The 20625-nt window shown below is 38.3% G+C and overlaps 1 protein-coding gene and 1 pseudogene across 3 annotated transcripts in view; both read right to left on the bottom strand.

Moving 5' to 3' along the window:
- The window catches only part of KLHL2 (kelch like family member 2), a 143520-nt gene that overhangs the window by 104783 nt on the left and 18112 nt on the right, over positions 1 to 20625 (bottom strand). For 2 of the 3 annotated variants that reach the window (XM_007496153.3, XM_007496154.3), the window contains exon 3: positions 604 to 710. In XM_007496153.3, coding sequence (XP_007496215.1) covers positions 604 to 710 — 107 coding nt within the window. Of the gene's footprint in view, positions 1 to 603; positions 711 to 8095; positions 8137 to 20625 lie in introns of those variants that run through there. The other variant, XM_056802863.1, reaches the window with a different exon arrangement.
- LOC130455153 (26S proteasome non-ATPase regulatory subunit 5-like) lies at positions 8272 to 20191 on the bottom strand (annotated as a pseudogene).

Below are 20625 nucleotides of genomic sequence, written 5' to 3'. Positions count from 1 at the left end.
TGTCCTTTTTTCATTTAAATATTACAAACAAATACAAATTTTCAAAAAATGGAACAATAATCAACCCAATTAAAATTCTTGAATTAGGGGTTTTTAGGTCAAATTTGTCTCTCTGTCACTCCCACCCATTGCTAGTTTTGCTCTTGGGAGTCAGAGGACATAGTCGATGTCCTCGTCTACATGATCCAACTTTGAACTGCTTCAAGACAGCTGCCATGGCCTCCCTTTATCAGGATAAATGCCCCCAATTATTTAAAATAATTCTTGGACTTGAGGTCCTTAAGTAGGTCCTCATCTAGATACTATCCAGTTTATCAATACCTTTCCCATTTAATAGCTGCCTGGGTTAAAGATCTGCCAGTGGACTAAACCACCCAGTTTCCTGATTTTTTTAATTGGATGAACACCAACCAAAATTTCCTCATTTCATGGATTTGGGTGAATCAAATCAAGGAGTTACGAGACAAAAGCCCTAAAGATTAAATGGACAGTTTGGAGTAGCTTTGGAAAGAAGAAAACCCAGAAAGCAGTTTCTTAGATGAGATAACAAGAGGGGAATACAAACTGAGGTGATGGAAGAATATCGATGGAAACGTTTCCTACCTGTAAACATGGCGTGGAAGTAAGGACTGCAAGCTGCCAGGACCACTCGATGTGCAGAGATTTCCATGTCATCAGCCACAATAGTGACATCGCAAAGCAAATTTTGGCTGTTTACAAAATAAGAAAGAAAGGAAGAATTATTTGACTGAGGAAATGCATTTAATGAGCACTGTAAAAATATTGTGTAATGTGCCACTGGACATTAAACCACCTGCAACTTTAATCCTAGATGCCAATGATATAAATCGGGAAACTGAATAAAAAATGAAAGAGGACACTGAGGGCCTTGAAAGACCTATCCCCAAGCCCTTGCCCTAAAGTCAAGACCCTTTATCCTCACATCACTCAGAATCTAAATGAGCATTGAGGAAAGAGTGCTGGACTTGAGGTCAGAGGAGACCTAGGTTGAGTTCCAGCTGTATGACCCAGACTCCTCACAAACTTCAGCCTGCTCTTCTGTAAAATGGGGATAATAATAATTCTAGTTCCTACATCATAGATCTGGGATTAGTGAAATAAGATCATGCAAAAACCTCAAGATGCTATATGAAATCAGCTTTTTTTGAACAATATACATACAACTCTTCTTCTTATGAAGGCCAACTAACTTATCTGTGTGTACATTTGATCCTATCCTACGTTTTCCTAATTGACTATCCCAATATAGGTTTGGAAAGGCATTTACTATTCCATATATTTGGCATCCCTACACAGAACTTTAAAAATGGGTTTGTATGCTAATGACTTCTTTACCTAATGTGCACTGAACATTTTACATTAATACTATACTTTTTTCAATTAATACTTCATGCTTTTCTATGTGAATTGAATAAAGGATGCCATAAACCTATATATTTTTTTCAAAATTTTAACTCCCTAGCTACTGGATCTTTCACTACTGACCTCAAACATATTCAAGACCTCCCCAGCCTTAAAAAACTTTCATCAGATCTTACAATGCTCTCAAGATATAATCTGATGTTCTCCTCCCTTTCATAATCAAACTCCTAAAGCTAGTTCTACTTATTGTGTCCATCCAATCAGGAACCTTCCCAAAACCCTTCTAGACTCATTAATCAACTAAAACTGCTCAAAAGTTACCAACGATCTTTTCATTGCCAAAACTGATGGTCCTCTCTCAGTCCTCATCCTTCTCGACCTGTATCCAACAAAATTACCAACTTCTTCTCCTATGTACTCTCCTCTATATTTCTGTAAACTCCCACCTAGTTCTTCTACCTTTTCAACCAATCTTTAGTCTCCTTTGGTGTCTCATCACTCAAATCATGACCCTACTATGGGTCATGTTCCCTATGGCTTTGTCCTAGACTTTCTCATCTTTTCCTCAACATTTTTTCTCAGCTCTCATGGGTTTAACTATCAACTTTAGGCAGGTGACACTGAGATATTTATATCCAGGCCATCTATTCTCTGCACTTTAATTCTGAACCATTGAGATATTTCAAACTGGATGTCCTGTAAACATCTCAAACTCAACACGTCTAAATTGAAACTCATTATTTTCTCTTCCCCATCTAACGCCAAAGCACACCCTCTCCTAAATTACCTTATTCCTGGCAAAGGCATTGCCTTTTTCCCCAGTCTTCCACATCTGGAAGCTTAGCATTATCCTCAACTCCTCTCTTTCCATCACCCCAAATAGCTATCATCCAACTCTTTTTTACTCATCACAGTTCAGATCCTCATCATCTCTCACCTATATTATTGCAACAGCTTCTTAACTGGTCTCCTACCTGAAGTCTCTTGACACTCTTGTCTACCCTACACACAGCTGTAAAATTATTGTTTCAAAGAACAGATCTGAACATACCACTTTCCTATTCTATTCTAAATTGCCTCTAGAATAGAATATAAACTGTACTGTTTATCTTTTAAAGCTTTTCATAACTTGGCCCCAACCTATCTTTTCCAGTTGGAGATTATTCTGTCTCCCACACTCTGTGAACCAACCAAGCTGGCCTTCTTTCTGTTTTTCACCAATAATACCCTATTTCTCATCCCTACATTTTCCTACTGGTAATCCCACAAGCCTGGAATGTGGGATCTTCCTCCTTGCCTCTGCATCACAAAACACCTCTCTTCCTTTAAAGATGTCAACTCAGGAACTAATAAATACATCAAAACTTTTCCACATATCTTTTAGTTACAATAACAGCTTATGGAAGTAAACTAAGTTTTGTAAAAGTTGACATTAAGTGAAATATGAAACCTTTGTGCTTAACAATGACTGTTACTTGAGTTCAGTACGATTTGGCAGGAATATTAGAAATCTTGTCAATAAGAGGTGATGAATGTGAAGGAGATCTTGATTGCTGAATAAAGTTTTTATCTTAAAAAAAAAAAGATATCCACTCAGGTACTGTCTCTTTCCTTTACCTCTGTCTCACTTCCACTTCTTTTAAGAAACTCAAATACCATCTACATGACATCTTTCTGGATCTTTCCAACCACTAGTTCCCTCTCCATCAAACTATAATTTTTAGTCTTTAATATTCATTCATGTTTATATTTATACTATATAAACTTAGTATATGTACATATATACATGTATCATGTAATCTACATATATATGTGATTATATGTATAATGTGTATAAATATGTTAATATAGCTACAATCATCTCCTCCATTAGAATTCAGAAAAAAACTTATTTTAATCATTCTTCTTGGATCTCTAGGACCTTGAAAGTAACAAGTAATTAATAAATTCTAGCTGATGAACAAAATTGTTTATCTGGTTTCTTCATTTGTCCTTAAGAGATTAGAAGGTGTAAGCAATAGGAGAATGGTAGGAGTGACAGAGAGTGATTAGAGGGAAGAACCATGACACCAAAAGGAACTGCTGACTGTCTTGACATCAAGTGATAAGACAAAGAAATTCAAAAGTACACAGAGAACTCTTACTAATACAGAGTACAAAAATGTTCCTTTTAGCTCCAACATCAGTGGTGTCAAATTCAAATAGAAAGGGAGATCATTATACCATCCCTACAGGCAGCAAACTGACTTAGAAAACCATATATTATTATTATCTATGTTCTGTTGTACTTTTACCTATTGTGTTTATTATTTCCCAATTATATTTTAATCTGGTTTGGGCCAAATGTGGTCCATGGGAATTGTATTTGACATCTCTGTTTTAATCTCGACATTCTTAAAAATGATGCTGGTATTCAGAGAAAAAGGAACATCTAGTAGATAGTGAGAGAGCTCCACTGGTCTCCTCATAGTATTACTCAGCAACATCATTCAGTAACCAAACCAGATAAGACTCTCTCTAGCCAGGTTTTTGGTGGCTCCAATAAAGGATACTGAAACTTGAGAATGACTGCCAAGGTAACCTCTCTTCCTGACGTGACAATTGCTTCTCTGAAATGTTGTGGTACTCACCCAGGCCTCATATATCAAGGGAAGGCCTAATTGTAAGAACAATCCCTACCATAATCAGTTTGGAAGGACAGACTGTCGACATTTGTAATGAATAATGGCCACCATCCTGGAATTTTCAAAAAAGGAAGAATAATTGGTGGGATTCTTCTTTAAGAGTCAGGAAATTGGAAGAACAAAAGATCAAGGATATCAAGGGAAATAATGAAAAAAAAATGTGAAGGATGGGGGGCCTAGCAATACCAGATCTTAAACTGTACTATAAAGCAGTGGTCATCAAAACAATATGGTACTGGCTATGAGACAGAAGGGGTAAATGTCCTCAGCAAGACAGTGTACTATAAACCCAAAGATCCCAGCTTTTAGGACAAAAACCAACTATTTGACAAAAACTGCTGGGAAAATTGGAAAACAGTATGAGAGAGATTAGATTTTGATCAACATCCCACACCCTATACCATAAATTTAGAATGGGTATATGACTTACATATAAAGAAGGAAACTAAGTAAATTAGGTAAACATAGAATAGTATACATGTCAGATCTATGGGAAAGGAAAGAATTTAAGACCAAGTAAGAGACAGAGAATATTACAAAATGTAAAATGAATAATTTTGATCACATTAAATTAAAAGGTTTTTTACAAACCAATGCAACCAAAATTAGAAGGGAAGCAACAAATTGGGAAACAATCTTTATAACAAAAACATCTGACAAAGGTCTAATTTCTCAAATTAATGAGGAGCTAAATCAATTGTACAAAAAAATCAAGCCATTCCCCAATTGATAAATGGGCAAGGGTCATGAATAGGCAATTTTCAGATAAAGAAATCAAAACTATTGATAAACACACGAAAAGGTGTTATAAATTTCTTATAATTAAAGAAATGCAAATCAAAACAACTCTGAGGTACCACCTCACACCTAACAGATTGGCCAATATGACAACAAAGGAAAGTAATGAATGCTGGAGGGGATGTGGCAAAATTGGGACATTAATGCATTGCTGGTGGAGTAGTAAATTGATTCAACCATTCTGGAAGGCTATTTGGAACTATGCCCAAAGGGCTTTAAAAGACTGCCTGCCCTTTGATACAGTCATACCACTGCTGGGTTTGTACTCCAAGGGGATAATAAGGGAAAAGACTTGTACAAAAATATTTATAGCCACATTCTTTGTGAGGGAAAAAATTGGAAAATGAGGAGATGCCCTTCAATTGGGGAATGGCTGAAGAAATTGTGGTATATGTTGGTAATAGAATATTATTGTACTGAAAGGAATGATGAACTGGAGGAATTCCACGTGAACTGGAACGACCTCCAGGAATTAATGCAGAGCAAAAGGAGCAGAACCAGGAGAACACTGTATACAGAGACTGATACACTGTGGCACAATAGAATGTAATGAACTTCTCTACTAGCAACAATGCAACGATCCAGGACAATTCTGAGGGACTTGTGAGAAAGAATGCTATACACATTCAGAGAACGAATTGTGGGAGTAGAAACGCAGAAGAAAAACATTTGCTTGATCACATGATTCAATGGGGCTATGATTAGGGATGTAGACTCTAAATGATCATTCTATTGAAAATATTAATAATATGGAAACAGGTCTTGATCAATGACACATGTAAAACCCAGTGGAATTGATCATTGGCTATGAGAGGGGGGAGGGAGGAAGCAAGGGAAAGAACATGATTCATGTAACCATGGAAAAATATTCTTAATTAATTAATTAATTGGGTTTTTAAAAAATTTTTAAAGAATCAGCAAAGTAGGGAGCAACTAGGTGACTTAGTGGCTAGAAAGCCAGTCCTGGATGATGGCAGGTCCTGGGTTCAAATGACCTTAGACATAATTCAGCTGTGTTTCCCTGGGAAAGTCACTTAACCCCCTTTGCCTAGCCCTTACTGTTCTTCTGCCTTATAACTGATACACAGTGTCGATTCTAAGATAGAAGTAAATTTTAAAAATAAATAAATAAAATGATTGCAGAATACATCAGTGGTGCTCTCTTTGGCAGTACATATACTAAAATAGGATGAAGAAATCAATATGTTTTCATGTTAAACAGATATATTAAGTAACAACACAAGCCAAAAGTTAATAGCTTAACTTGAAAGGTATTTTCCTTCAGAATAAAGGAAAAAGAAATATGGACAGCAAGTATTACTGTCCCTTTTATATACATGAGGCCCTAAATTTTAAAAAAAAGAAAGGAAAAGAAAAGGCTATAAAGTGGCAGAACCAAGACTCAAAGCTAGAATTTGTACCTCCAAATCCTGTGGTCTTTTCCCTCCGCCACACTGCCTGTTACTTACACTGTGGTCTCCCAAAACCACCTTGCAGGCAGCTGTGCTAAAATGTTAGGCTTCATGATATTTTTGAAGCATTTCTTTCTATCCTTGGTTTTGTCTAGCTGCTCAGTCCTTCACAGAAGTTTGTTACCAGAAAGTGGTGAAACATCCAAACAAAACAATGTGAAAACATCGCTTCCAGAAATCATTCATTTGATCCAATAACAAGGCAAACCACAACCACTGCAATTTCCAGACTTTTTTAAAAAACAGAACAGTGAATTCATTGGGGAATCTCCCTCTACCAGTGCAGGCTGGACCTATTTTTGCCTCTTCTGGTCTCTGAATGTTGCCAGGGTTAAGGAGAGGCTAAGAGATTGGCCAAGGGCCATATAGCTAGAATACAGCAGGGGGACCTAAATCCCAAGGTTTTCTGACTCTAAGACCAACTTACCATGCTTCCTCTTGTGCAATATTTCTTAGATACATTAAATCAGTGAAATGAAGCCTGGAAGGGAGAGGACAGGGATAACCAAGCTTATCACTTCAATTCACACCAAAATGAGAAAACTGAATAAACTTTGAAAAAAAAATCTATATTCCACTTGGTCGAGTACAGGAAGAAACCTGAAGGATCATTTCCTTTAAACTACTCAACTTGGGGATATCTATCAATTAGGGAATGGCTGAACAAATCATGGTGTATGGTGGTGATGGAATATTAGTGTGCTATAAGGAACGATGAACTGGATGATTTCAGAAAGAGCTGGAAAGACCTATGTGAATTGATAGAGAGTGAAATAAACAGAACTAGGAGATCATTATACACAGTAACTGAAATATTACGGAACAATCAAATGTGATACTTTGCTAATAACAGCAATGGAATGATCCAGGATGATTCTGAGGGACTAAGGACAAAGAATGCTCTCTGCCTCCAGAGAAAGAACTGTGGGAGGAGGAAGGCAGATGAAAGCATATGATTTATCACTTGTTTATTTGGGTTTTGGTTTTATATGTGTTTTTTCAATTACAAGAATTAATAATATAGAAATAAAAAATAAATCAATTATTTTAAAAACAACCCTTCCATTTACTGATAAGATGACTTACTCCAAGCCAAGGTAGGGCTAGACTTTAAGCCCTGAACCTGTGATTACAAACCCAGGAACTTCTCTACTAAATCATGGCTGTCTTTTGCTCTCCCAAGCTTGAAATTATTTTGATTACTTTGATCAATGAAATGATTTATATGCATATATTTGTACCCTCCCATTGGAATGCAAACACCTCGAGGGCAAAGACTTGGTTTTATTACTTGTCTTTGTATCCCCATAGCTAGTAAAGCACCTTGAACATCATGAGTAGACAGGAAATATTTGTTGAATTTTATTTCTTGTGCATATAAAACATGTACCCATACCAAGTCAGGGTCTACCCTAACTCATCAAATGAGATGATATTTCTAAAGCACTTAGCATGGTGCCTAGTACTTAGAAGGTGCTTAATAAATGTTTATTCCTTTCTCTTCCCCCTTTTCCCCACTTGTAGCGAAAAGAATGATGGCATAAAAATTTATTCTTTAAGCTTGCCCAGAACATATGTATGTGTATATAATACATGCATGTATGTATGTATGTGTATGGGCATACATTATATACAGCATGATACCACTTCATTCCATGATGCCTAAAAGTTCTTGGGAAAAATACGATACTACATTATTCAATCATAAAAAAGTATCAAACTGGGGTTCTTTGAATAGTATCTTTTTAAAAACTTCACCTCCAAATTCTCTCCTTCCTTCCATCTTCATTTCTTCTTGTACCCACTGAAAAAGCAAGAAGTAAAATACCCTGAATAACATCTTACCAGGATGACTTGCTTATTACTAATTTCCGAGTTATGTTGGCACAGAAGCCTGCATCTTAATGGCTGTATATGGTCTGACACTGACAAAGGATGCACTTCCAAATATGCTTCAATCAAAATTATCTCATTATGAGGGTGTGATCCAGAATGGTGTTATCCCCATAAGCACTCACAGATCTCTAAGGCTGGTCTTTTTGTTTCCTAGACAAATTTAGCATCATGGAAAACCACAGAACTCCCAAAACCAGTATTTTAAGAGATCAATATTATCTTGAGACAGTCTTCAAATTTTCCTGTCTAGGTCTAGATGCTGCATGTTGTGGGTGATTAAAATGCCAAATATGAACAAGCAAGGGGAGAAGGCTGTGACTTTTGAGGACTGGATCAGAATTTAAAATGAATCTGACAGTCAGATGTTATAACTTTCAATCAAAAGGTCTGGACATATGATATTTAATAATACAGCTAGAGACAATGAGTTGATATAGTAGATATAGTGCTGGGCCTGGAGGCAGGAAGAGCTAAGTTCAAATCCAGTTCTGGACATTTACTAGTTATATGACCCTAGACAAGTCACTTAACACTGTTTGCCTCAATTTCCTCAAATGTAAAATGAGATAATAATAATAACAACTATCTCCCAGGATTGTTGTGAGATTCCAATAAGACAGCAATTATAAAGCACCAAGCACAAGTGCCTGGCACACTCTGTTGTTGTTCAGTTATGTTTACCTCTTTGTGATCCCATGAACCACAGTCATACATGAGGTTTTCTTGGTAAGGACACTAGAGTAATTTGCCATTTCTTTCTCCAATGGATCCTGTGGATCCTTTTGTCAGGCAATCACAGGTTATATGACTTGGCCAAGATCACTAGGTATTAAGTGTTTGAGGCCAGATTTGAACTCATATCTTCTTGATGCCAGGTCTAGATCTCCATCCACTGAGTCACCTAGCTGCTTCCTAAACAAATAGAAATTAAATGACTTGTCCAAGGTCACACGGTTATGTAAAGTCTGAGGCTGGATTTGAACTCAGGTTTTCCTCATGCCAGACCCAGGGCTCTTAACCATTGAGTCATGTCGATCTCTAGTAAGTACTTTTAAAATGGTAGCTATAATAATAGTAATTATTAATAATGTCAGGGTAGTATACTTGAGTGACATAGTCAACTGTTATGGACAAAACAATTGTTTTAGAGACAGAGGGTCTGATTTTGAATCCTAGCTTTGCCATTTACTACTTGGGTGACTTTGGAGAAGTAATTTAACTTCACTAGGCCTCAGTTTCTTCATATGTTAAAAAAAAAGGAGGATTGGGCTAAAAGTTCTCTTCCAGCCCTAAATTGATGAATCTTTGAAATAAACACACCTACACAAATATAAGAAGGACAATCAGAAACAGATAAAGGGATTATAGTATATAACAAGTTGACCACAAATTAGCAATGTCAATCACCAGCTAAAGAAGCAAACATAATCCACTTGGTCCAGTCTTACTAAGGTCCAACAGAGTTAAAGGTCTTAAATCAAAGTCAAAAAGAAAGTTAGTGGCAAAGAAAAAAGTTAGAGGTCGGGCGTCCTGATCTCTCGGGGAGGGTGTTCATTGTCCTCTGTGACACTGGCATTGTTATAAACAGTGGTCAGATGCCTGGCCATGGGCCAAGACTGGAACAAAATAAAAATTTTGGTATGATGACATATAAAAAAATCAATGTCAGTGCTGGCAAAGCAAGCACAGTGGGGCCAGATGAAATTGATCCATGAGTAATAGCCCTGACATTCCCAACTTACAGAGGTGGTGTATAACTCAGGGATTTACAGAGAAGGGAGCATGGTAGGTGCAAGACTGGCTGCAACCCTGTTGTCTTTGGGACTGATCCAGAGGAATAGTCATAGAGGAGCTGACCAAGGTAGGCTTTTGGCAAGCAGGGAAAGATTTAAATAGATTGTCTGAAAGCCTTGGTGCTTTTCCTTACAGGTCTGGGAAGGGTGGAAAGGTATTATAATAGCATGACTCTTCCTCCCTCTGGTCCAGGAATCTTGTTCTGCAACTATGCTCAGTGCGTATCCTAAAGTAGATCCTACTCTCACTAGATGGGTAAGTTTGTGATGACCTAACACTGAGATTCAGGCTGGTACATGCATGTGCAATACAAAGGGCAATAGTTATAGAGTCATCTTTCTTACTAAATAATTGTGGGACCTCCAAATAATGGTTCCAGGAAATAAATAAGAAAGGAAAGAGGGATATCCCGCATTGGTCCTCAAAAATCTGTTTCAAGAAGGTGGCCCTGGTAACTTTAAAATCAATACCAACAGAAAAGAAGCTCTGGCTGGATCAACCATGCTGGAAAGGTTTCCAATAATGACTCAGAAATAAACCCGTATGTATGCCTGTAACAGTCACCCCAGGTGCAAAAAGACTCATGGACAATAGTTAGCCAATGATGGATTTTTTTCTGGGCCATGACAACTCATGAAAGCTGACTGTGATGTATAGAAGTCCTGCAACATGGATCTTTTGGAGAGTTGGAACACTATTTTTTTACCATCAGGTTATGTATATGCTTATATGTTGGGTTAGATGCTAGGTAGTATCTTCCCCTCCTGAGGGGAGATTGTGAAGTTATCCTAAAGGTCCACAGACTAAAGTTTTTTAAAGCAATTTTAGGGAAAGATATCACCAATAGCCTGGACTAGAAAAGCAGATCTTCCAGAGAAGATGCTGTGAGGGGCCATCAGGATTCCAGATGGGCTAAAAAGATGACAGCAATAGAAGATGTCCCCAGAAATCAGTAACTACATCATGAGACTCTGTGTGAGCCTCTGGATGTAACGAACTGAACTGTGGGGGGTTGAATGGGCCCTCCATCCACTTGTATCCTTCCCATGCACTGAAATTTTATTTTGATGGTACAATTCTTGTGCCAGAAAAGAAAAATGGCCCCAATGGCTCCTTGTCAACATATCTATCAATCATTTTTAACACGTTAAGAAACACCTGAATGTAGTTAGACTCTCAATGAAAGGTATAATTTTGGGGGTTTCTTAATGTATCCTGGTAAAACAATCCTGATATGTATAGATCTTATCTTTGGAATGATTCATTGGGGACTAACAAGTCTCCCCAAGAGGGGCAACTGTGATATTTTAACACAAATCTGTAGCCTCTTTCCTTTTTAAAAGGAAAGTATCATTTTGGATTTGAAAATCAATTTCCAGTCTCTTTGCCAAGAAAACCCCATATGCCATCATGAAGAATTGGACATGACTCAAAATGACTGCACACAAAATGGAGAAGGAATAACAGCACCGACCTCATAGGGCTGTTATGAGGATCTGGAGATAACATCTGGAAAGGGCTTTGTTTTGCAAGTCTTAAATCACCATTTTACCCCCACTTTTTGACTGGATTAAAAACAAGGCTTTAGGTTTATCTGGATAAGGAGGAAACAACAGCATTCTGGGAGGATGCCAGAAGCCTTATGGCTCCCTGGTGTCCAAGAAGACCAACCTCTGACCCAGACGGAGGTCAAGCCTGTCCAATCAGGAAGACCCAGAAAAAGTGATGTCATGGTGTGGAGGTGGTATAAGTTATAGATCAAGGAAGCTCTTACTCTCTTTTCTAGACAAGCAACAACAGTGAACAGAGACTTGAGGTGAACAGAGAGCTTGGGTTAGCTAGGGAAGAAGGGTGTGAAGGGGTGAGCTGGCCATGTGGCTATATGCCTTTACTTTGCCCTGCTTTTTATTATTCAATAAATAATTATAAGTTAATATATAATCTCCAGATAATTTTAATCTTAACGGGAATCAGGCAAGGGAAATAACAAGACTGAACAGAATATGGGAAGATTAAGCAACTTTCCCATTAGAATGCAAGCTTTTTAAGAGTAAGAATTGTTCGAAACTTTGTCTTTAAATATCCAGTACCACGGACAGTGCTTGACACAAAGGTCACTGTAAATGGTTATTGATTGATTAGTAAAAGAACCTAATCAATAATAAAAATGAAAAGAATTTTGGGGAATATAACAGAGGAGTGTTCAGAAACATATTTCTCTCTCTTTTTTTTTAACAGATTATCATCCACTGGTCCCTTGGGGGAAGGTATTTAAATCTTAGGTTAAAATCTGAATTCAAATCTGAGCTACACATTTTCTCAGTATTTTATACAGATTATCACCTAATGTTCCCATTGGGGGAAGGAATATAAAACATTAGATTAAAATCTGAGATATGGATTTTCTCATTTTTTACAATTATCCAATTGTATACAGTGTATACAATTATACAAATATTACCCACTGGTCCCTTGAGGGAAGACATTTAAAATCTAAGCTACCACCAGCCCAAAAAATATCATTTTGTGTCTTATATGAACTGATGTAGACTAAAGGAAGAAGAGCCCAGAGAATTTATAGACAACTATAATAGTGTAAATGAAAAGAACATTAAAATTAAGTAAATGCTGAGTAATTATAATGGGCAAAGGAAGAAAAGAAAGACCATCTTCCTTACTTTCAGGAGAGAGGTGGGGGATAACAGGAATGGAATGTTGCATACACTACCAGATGCTCTGTTGGTTAGTTTTCCTTCATGTTTTTTCTTTCTTATGAAGGAAAACTCTTTTTGTAGAGAACAGAGAGGTAGGGTGCATATAGATATGACTAAAGTGAAGATAAAGGTTACTAGTAAAACATTTTTAAAATGAAAAACAAACATGTTCTTCCTTTCCTTCTATTGCCCTAATCCTGCTACAGTTTAGGAAATTCTGGAAATAATAATAGCTAAGAACTATATAACATTTTAATGTTTGCAAAGTCCTTATATATATTAAAAATTCTCATTTGATGCTCACAACAACTCTGTAAACCTTCCCTATTTTAGAAATGAGGAAATTGAGGCTCAAAGAAATTAAATGACTTGTCTAGTCACACATTGAGTGTTGGAAGTGAAATTTGAACTCAGATCTTGCTAATCGTAAGCCCTTATTGCCTATATACCCTACACCAATTTATCTGCCATGTGAAGGAACAATTCCAATGCAGTCTGATTTTAGGGAATCTTGTTAGATTGGGAATCTTTGAATACCATGAGTATCCCAAGACTTCACCTTGCCTGGAATATGCTCTTGGTATCCTGGCTCATCTACCAGCTCTCCAGGGTGGTAAAGAAGTAACTTGTGAGTAGTTTTCACAAGGTTGTCTGGAAAAGAGTTTGGAACTAATGACTAATGAAGTTTTGGAATTCTTTGTGAACAACTTGTCTAAACTATCCCTGCTCCCAATTATCACAGAAAGCTGGACCTTGGCTCTAGTTTAGGTGGAGGCACTGTGGCTGAATCAGCCGGTCATTATCAGGTTCCTCTCCCCATCATCAGGTCCAGGTTTATGAAAATACATTCCATCAATATTTTTAAGTGATAATAAGAAGGAAGCTTTAAAGATGAGACATTTAGTGGAAAAACAACTCTGTTCTCCTTGCATGCTGCGATGGAGGACTTCTACCAAGGCAGGGGTGCTCAGGAAACCCACACTTCTCCATTTGTGCACCCACAGCAAACTCAGGCAGACACAATAGAGAGAGCTAAAACAGGATGCCCTCCCCTTCACCACTGGCTTACAGAACATGGTGACATCAACCTTCTAGGTCATTACCCAATAATAATAATTGCCAAAGTAAATCTGATAGTTTAGGTACCATTAAGTTCTGCAGAGCTGAAACTGCATTTTCTACATGTGGCAAGCTCCTGGAGAGCAGGGGTCTTGCCTTATGTTCTGTTTTTTTTTAAGACAGATGATGGAGCAAAATGAGTGAGAGGCCCAGAAGTTCAAATCTTTCCCTAGACACTAGCCATATGACCCCAGGCAAATCATTTCATTCTCTCAGCCTCAATTTCCCAATTTGTAAAATGGAAATGAGACAGTTAGGTGGTACAGTGGATAGAGTGCCAGGTCTGGAGTCAGGAAGACTCATCTTCCTGAGTTCAAATCCAGCTTTGGACACTTATTAGCTGTGTGACCCTGGCCAAGTCACTTAAGCCTGTTTGCTTCAGTTTCCTCATCTATAAAATGAACTGGAGAAAGAAATGGCAAACCACTCCAGTCTCTTTGCCAAGAAAACCCCATATGCCATCATGAAGAATTGGACATGACTCAAAATGACTGCACACAAAATGGAGAAGGAATAACAGTACCTATCTCATAGGGCTGTTATGAGGATCTGGTGATAACATTTGGAAAGGGCTTTGTTTTGCAAGTCTTAAATCACCATATACACACTAGCTATTATTATCATCATTATTATTTTAACCTCAACGGTGCCTTACCCATTTGAACTCCATCCAAGAATGCAATCACTCCTTGAACAAGGCTTACAAGATTCATGTAAAGTGGCACATTCTCTCACCAACTCACTGTTCCACTCTTCATTAAACCTCCTATTTAGCAGAGTTTATGTAAGCTCCTTGAAAACAGGGTCTGCTGCATTAAAGTCTTTGTTATCCTAAGACCTAGCAGTGCCTAGCACACAGTAGACACTTAGTAAATGTGTTTTGGTTGGCAGCCTATTGATTGCCAAGCACTATGCTAGGTCCTGTAGGTAAAAACACAAAAGTGAATTTCTCCCTGACTTCAAGAAACTTATATTCTACTAAAAAATAATTTTTATCACATCACTCCCCTGCTGAAGAACCATCAATGGCTCCCCTTCTCCTTGCCCTTACATCTTTCCAGACTCATGATGAGGTAGAGATAAGGCTGGATTTGGGGTAAGATTACTTGAATGCAAATCCCTAGTCTGCCACCTCCAACCTATATCACCTTGGACAAGTCCCTTCACCTCTAAATTATTTGATTGACCTCCAAGGCCCCCTCTATCTCCAAAACTATGAGCTTGTCATCCTATAATTCTTTTTAGGGTCCAGCTGAAGTCTCACTTCCTTGAGGAAGCCTATTCTGACTAGTACAAACCAAATATCTCTACTTAGAGGGGAAAGGAAGGGTAAGGGTTAAATAAGCATGTATTAAAGAGCCTACTATGTGGAGGCAGCTAGGTGATAATTTCACTAAAAGTGCAATTATAATTAAAAATATTTTCTTTGTTACATTAAATAGAAAACAAAAAACCCCAAAGGAAAAGATGTCTTAGTCTTGAAGACTGAGCTCCTAAACTGGACTCTGTGGAAGTCATCCTACTCCTTCCACAGCTGTAGCTGAAACAGACTTCACAAAGTATGGACCTTCACTCAAACAAGGTCTTAGTCTTAAATAATATTGGTTTCTGAAGATTTCTGTGATTGTTCTTGAGTTTGCTAGGGCTTTCATGAGTTCCTATTTTGTATCTTTTAAAGCTTTGTCATGTTGCACAGATCAATCCATAACATAATCCACAAACCGTGGGTTGTTAAGCATAAGGTTCTGAGCTCAGGATTGGTTTGCAATGGCTATGAACACTTTTAATGCAAGCACAATGCAGCTCTGGGAAAGGCTGGGTGCTGATCCCTCTAAAATGTTCCAATGGGTCCTGAGTTAAAGAAGAGAACCAGAATTCTACCGTTCTTAGAAGATCTTCAATCTGTTGATCATATGAGAGATGAAGAAGAGGTGAAATCACATCCAAACAACTAATCTTTAGTTGTACTGAAGCATTCTTTGCATGGTGTCCAATACTCTTTAGCAGATGTTCAAATTAACTTCCTTTTTCTACAAAACCTGTTTTCCTTCAACATTTGAGCCCAGGATCCCTGGAATGTCCATTGCTACTCCTAGCATGGTAGGGTCCTGATCTTCTGCCATTTCAAAGATTTCTACAAAGATTGGGTATCATTCACAGATCTGTTCAGGGATCTCCACTATTGCCAGGTTGTCAAAAAATGGACAAATCCCAGGAAATAGAAACTGGAGAAAGGATCCGAATCTGTCCCAATGATGATATTAGAAATATGATCAATTACTCCTTCTTGGGCAAGGTATTGGTCATCCTTGATGAGTGTATGCCTGTGATGTCACCATGTCTATCCAGGTGACATTGACTAGCACAGTATCACCAGCCAGCTCTCTCATGAGACAAATTACTAATCCTCTGTCAGTACAGTGTTTTAAGGACTCTGGTGCCACAGAGGAAATCTCCGCAATCGGCTCAAAGACCGTATGTTATTTGATGTCACTTTTTTATGACATTTTTCAAATCATCTAGCAGGTTGCTTCCAAATAAAGCTCCAATCCAGCTTAAGTTGGCACTATTCCTTTTTTTAAACCCTTATCTTCCATCTTGGAAGCAATATTGTGTATTTGTTCCAAGGCAGAAGAGCAATAAGGACCAGGCAATGGGGGTCAAGTGACTTGCTCAGCGTCACACAGCTGGGAAGTGTCTGAGGCCAGATTTGAACCTAGGACCTCCCATCTCTAGGCCTGGCTCTCAGTCTACTGAGCTACCCAGCTGCCCCCAAATTGACACTATTCTTGATAGTGGCTTGGTAATCACTTTAGCTAATTTTTCTCCATCAATGAAGTAAATTATTTTCTTGAATATATTGAGGATTATTGAAAAATCTTGGTAGCAGCTTCAGAATTTTCTATAATTTTTCCAACCTGGGCAAGAGTGAGGATGACCATAGCATTACCTTGGTGAGATAGTCCCCTGTGTGGTTCATCCCAAAGGTTTCAGGCCATGTAGACTGGTTCCATAACTTGGAGAAATCTCTCCAGAACACACACACACACACACAAGATAGTTGACTCCCAATGATTTGTGTTGAGGAGGGAGAAGAGGGGCCAGAGCCGAAGCTCAGTCTCCTGCTCTTTCATCTTTTCAGAGCTCACATGGCATAGCCTCTAGCCTCAGGCAAGCAAGATTTCTTTTATCCAGCTCCTTTTACACTTGAAACTAAAGCAAACAGGGTTAAGTGACATTTCCACAGTCACATAGCTAGTAAATGTCTGAGACTGCATTTGAATTCAGGTTTCTTAATTGCAGACCCAGATAGCTACATATATATGTGTGTGTGTGTGTGTGTGTGTGTGTGTGTGGATGGATGGATGGATGGATGGATGGATGGATGGATAGATAGATAGATAGATAGATAGATAGATAGATAGATAGATAGATAGATAGAATGGATAGAATGGATAGATAGATAGATAGATAGATAGATAGATAGATAGATAGATAGATAGATAGATAGATAGATAGATAGGATGAATGGATGGATGGATGGATGGATGGATGGATGGATGGATGGATGGATGGATGGATGGATAGATGGATAGATGGATAGATGGATAGATGGATAGATGGATGGATGGATGGATGGATGGATGGATGGATGGATAGACGGATAGACGGATAGACGGATAGACAGATAGACAGATAGACAGATAGACAGATAGACAGATAGACAGATAGACAGATAGACAGACAGACAGATAGATAGATAGATAGATAGATAGATAGATAGATAGATAGATAGATATTTAAAATTATTACCTTCCATCTTAGAATATTAGAATCTTAGAATCAATACTGTGTATAGGTTCCAAGCAGAAGACTAGAAAGGGCTATATAATGGAGGTGAAGTGACTTGCCCAGGGACACACAGCTAGAAAGTGTCTGAGGTCAGATTTGAAACCAAGACCTCCCATCTCTAGGCCTAGCTCTCAATCCATTGAGCCACCTAGCTGTCCCCTATGTATATATATATATATATACACACACATATATATATACATACATTTTATGTGTGTATATGTAGATATGAATTGAGAGACAAAGAAGAGAAAGGCAGCCAAAGTAGGTATATGTACAGAAATCTATAAATATATGATTATGTATGTGTGAAAAAAAAATATATATATACACCCACATATATGTGTGTGTATAATGTAGAGAGGAGGGAGGGAGGAAAGAAGGGACAAGAAGAGAGAGGAGAAGAGAGGGAAAGGGAGGACAGGGAGAGAAGGGGAGGAAGGAAAGAGAGAGAGAGGGGAAGAGAGAGAGAGAGAGGGACAAGGAGAGAAGGGGAGAAAGGAGGAGAGAGCGAAAAGGAAAGAGAGAGAGGGAGAGAGAGAAGGGAAGAAAGGGAAGAGGGAGAAAGAGAGGGAGGGAGAGGAAGGAGGAAGATGGAGAGAAGGGGGAGAGAGAGGAAGGAGGAGAAGGAGGAGGAAGAGCAGGAACAGGAGAAGGAGGAGGAGGAAAGGAAGCGGAAGGGGGAAAAGACATGTACAAAAATATTTCTATTAGCTACATTTGCAGCAGCAAAGAGGTAGAACCTAAGGTAATATTGGTCAATTAGAAATGACTGAACAAAGTATAGAATAAAGAAAAACGTGGGCAGGCTTGTATGAGCTGAGAGTGACATCAGGAGAACCACTTAGACAACAACCAGAATGCTATAAAGTTGAGAACTTCTGGGAAACTTAAGAGCTTCAATTCAGTCAGTGCAATGACCTCCAATGCAAGGCTACAGAGAAAGATAATGGCCTCGAGATGCAGAATGGGACAAGGATTTTTGGACATGGCCAATGGGGAAGTTTGTTTTGCTTGACTGCATATTTATTCTTGGGTAATAGTTATTCTATTTTTTTCCTCCACTGGCAGGGATTGTGTTATGTAGGAAGGAAAAGTAAAAGCCTTTTAATTAAAAAAAAATACAATTTTAAAATGAAGAAAACAAGAAGGCTTTCAGAGATGCACCCTCTCATAGCACTTCTGCCTCTCCCCATCCCCCACTAGGAGACTAGAATCTGGAGGAGCTCCTGTAGGCAGGGAAGGGGAAGTTGTCCCTTCCCAGAAGCCAGGAAATCACTTTTGGGTACCACCGCCCTGGCTAGAGGAAGTTGTTGCAAGGGCAGGAAGTAACTAATGAGTTTCAGCTGTGCAACAAGTAGCACATTTCAGAGATTTCCGTGTTTATTTTGAGAAGCACTTAAAACAGAGGCTGTGGGGAAAGATGGGAAGTTTCTTGGAGATATGGGGAGCGACCAATAGAGCCACCAAAATTTTGATGAATTTCAGTGAGTGTGGCATAGTGGACTGAAGACTGGCTTAGAAGACTTGAATTCAAATCCAGCCTCACACATGAGCTGTGTTCACCTCTATTTACCTCATTTTTTTCCATCTGTAAAATGGAGATAATAATAGCACCTACCTCCTAGGGCTATTGTGAGGATCAAACAATATAATAATCATGAAGTATTTAGCGCAGTGCCTGACACAAAGTAGGTACTAAATAAATGGTGGTTATTATTATTTAAACTCAGTTTCCTCATCTGTAAAATAGAGCTAATAATAGTACCTCCTTTCCAGGGTAATTGTGAAGATCATATTGGATAATAATTGACTTATTAGCACAGTGGCTGGCACATTGTAAACCTTCTATAAATGTTAGCTTTATATTTATTATATTAGCTATTATTGCTGTTATTATTAGCTATGAGACCCTAGACTAGTCATTTCAACATTGGTATCTCGGTTTTTTTATCTGTAAAATGAGGTTCTACCTTTAAGATCCTTTCCAGTTCTAAGTCTATGATCCACATGAAAGGACACTAGTTCTAACAATAAAAACCTAACTCATTTTCTATAACAGAATAATCTCATACCAAAAGTGAAAGTCACTCTCCTACCCTAGAGGCTCATTGGCAGTCTGAGAGATAGAATTCACCCAGCTTCCCTTGGGGGAGTTTAGCATCCTTTACTTGCATCGAGAAGCTCATGAAGTGACGATAAGCTTTCCTAAACCCAGGAGCTGGGCTACGGTTCAATATCTTTACCCTCAGTGCCTGAAATGGAGTAGAAAGGAGTGGTCCTGGGGTGGATGGAGTGAAGACACAGATCGACACAGAGCAAACCTCACCAGAAACCTTGCACACAAGCAAGCAAGAATCTTCTCTACCATCTAAATAGGTCAGGGAAAAGAAGCCTGCTCAGACTTCAGGAGAGCTAAGTAAACAGTGCCCTCAGTCATGGCCGTCAACTCTTGTGGGTGAGCATGAGATGGGAACATGGCAGGTCCAGCTCCCTTCTTGTACAAATGTGAGAAGAACAAAACACAACAAAACACAATTTACAAATAAAGAAACTGAGATATATATATGTAAATACCCTTTGACCCAGCAATACCGCTGTTAGGTTTGTTTCACAGTATGATCAGAGAAAAAGGAAAAAATCCTCTATGTTCTAAAATATTTACAGCAGCTCTCTTTGTAGTGGCAAAGAAATGGAAATTGAGGGGATGCCCATTAATCATTGAATGGCTAAAGAAGTTGTGGCATAAGATTGTGCTAGAATACTATTTCACCATAAGAAATGATGAAAAGGTTAAGTTTTTTAAAACCTAGAAAGACCTTATGTGAAATTATGAAGAGTGAAACAAACAGAACCAAGGGAACGGTATACACAGAAACAGAAATACTATTTGAAGAATGGCTTATGTTTGTC

This window comes from Monodelphis domestica, chromosome 6, assembly GCF_027887165.1.
Source record: "Monodelphis domestica isolate mMonDom1 chromosome 6, mMonDom1.pri, whole genome shotgun sequence".
NCBI classification, from domain to species: Eukaryota; Metazoa; Chordata; class Mammalia; order Didelphimorphia; family Didelphidae; genus Monodelphis; species Monodelphis domestica.
Note: the sequence above shows the minus strand (reverse complement) of the source record. Positions and strands in the feature narration are given on the sequence as shown.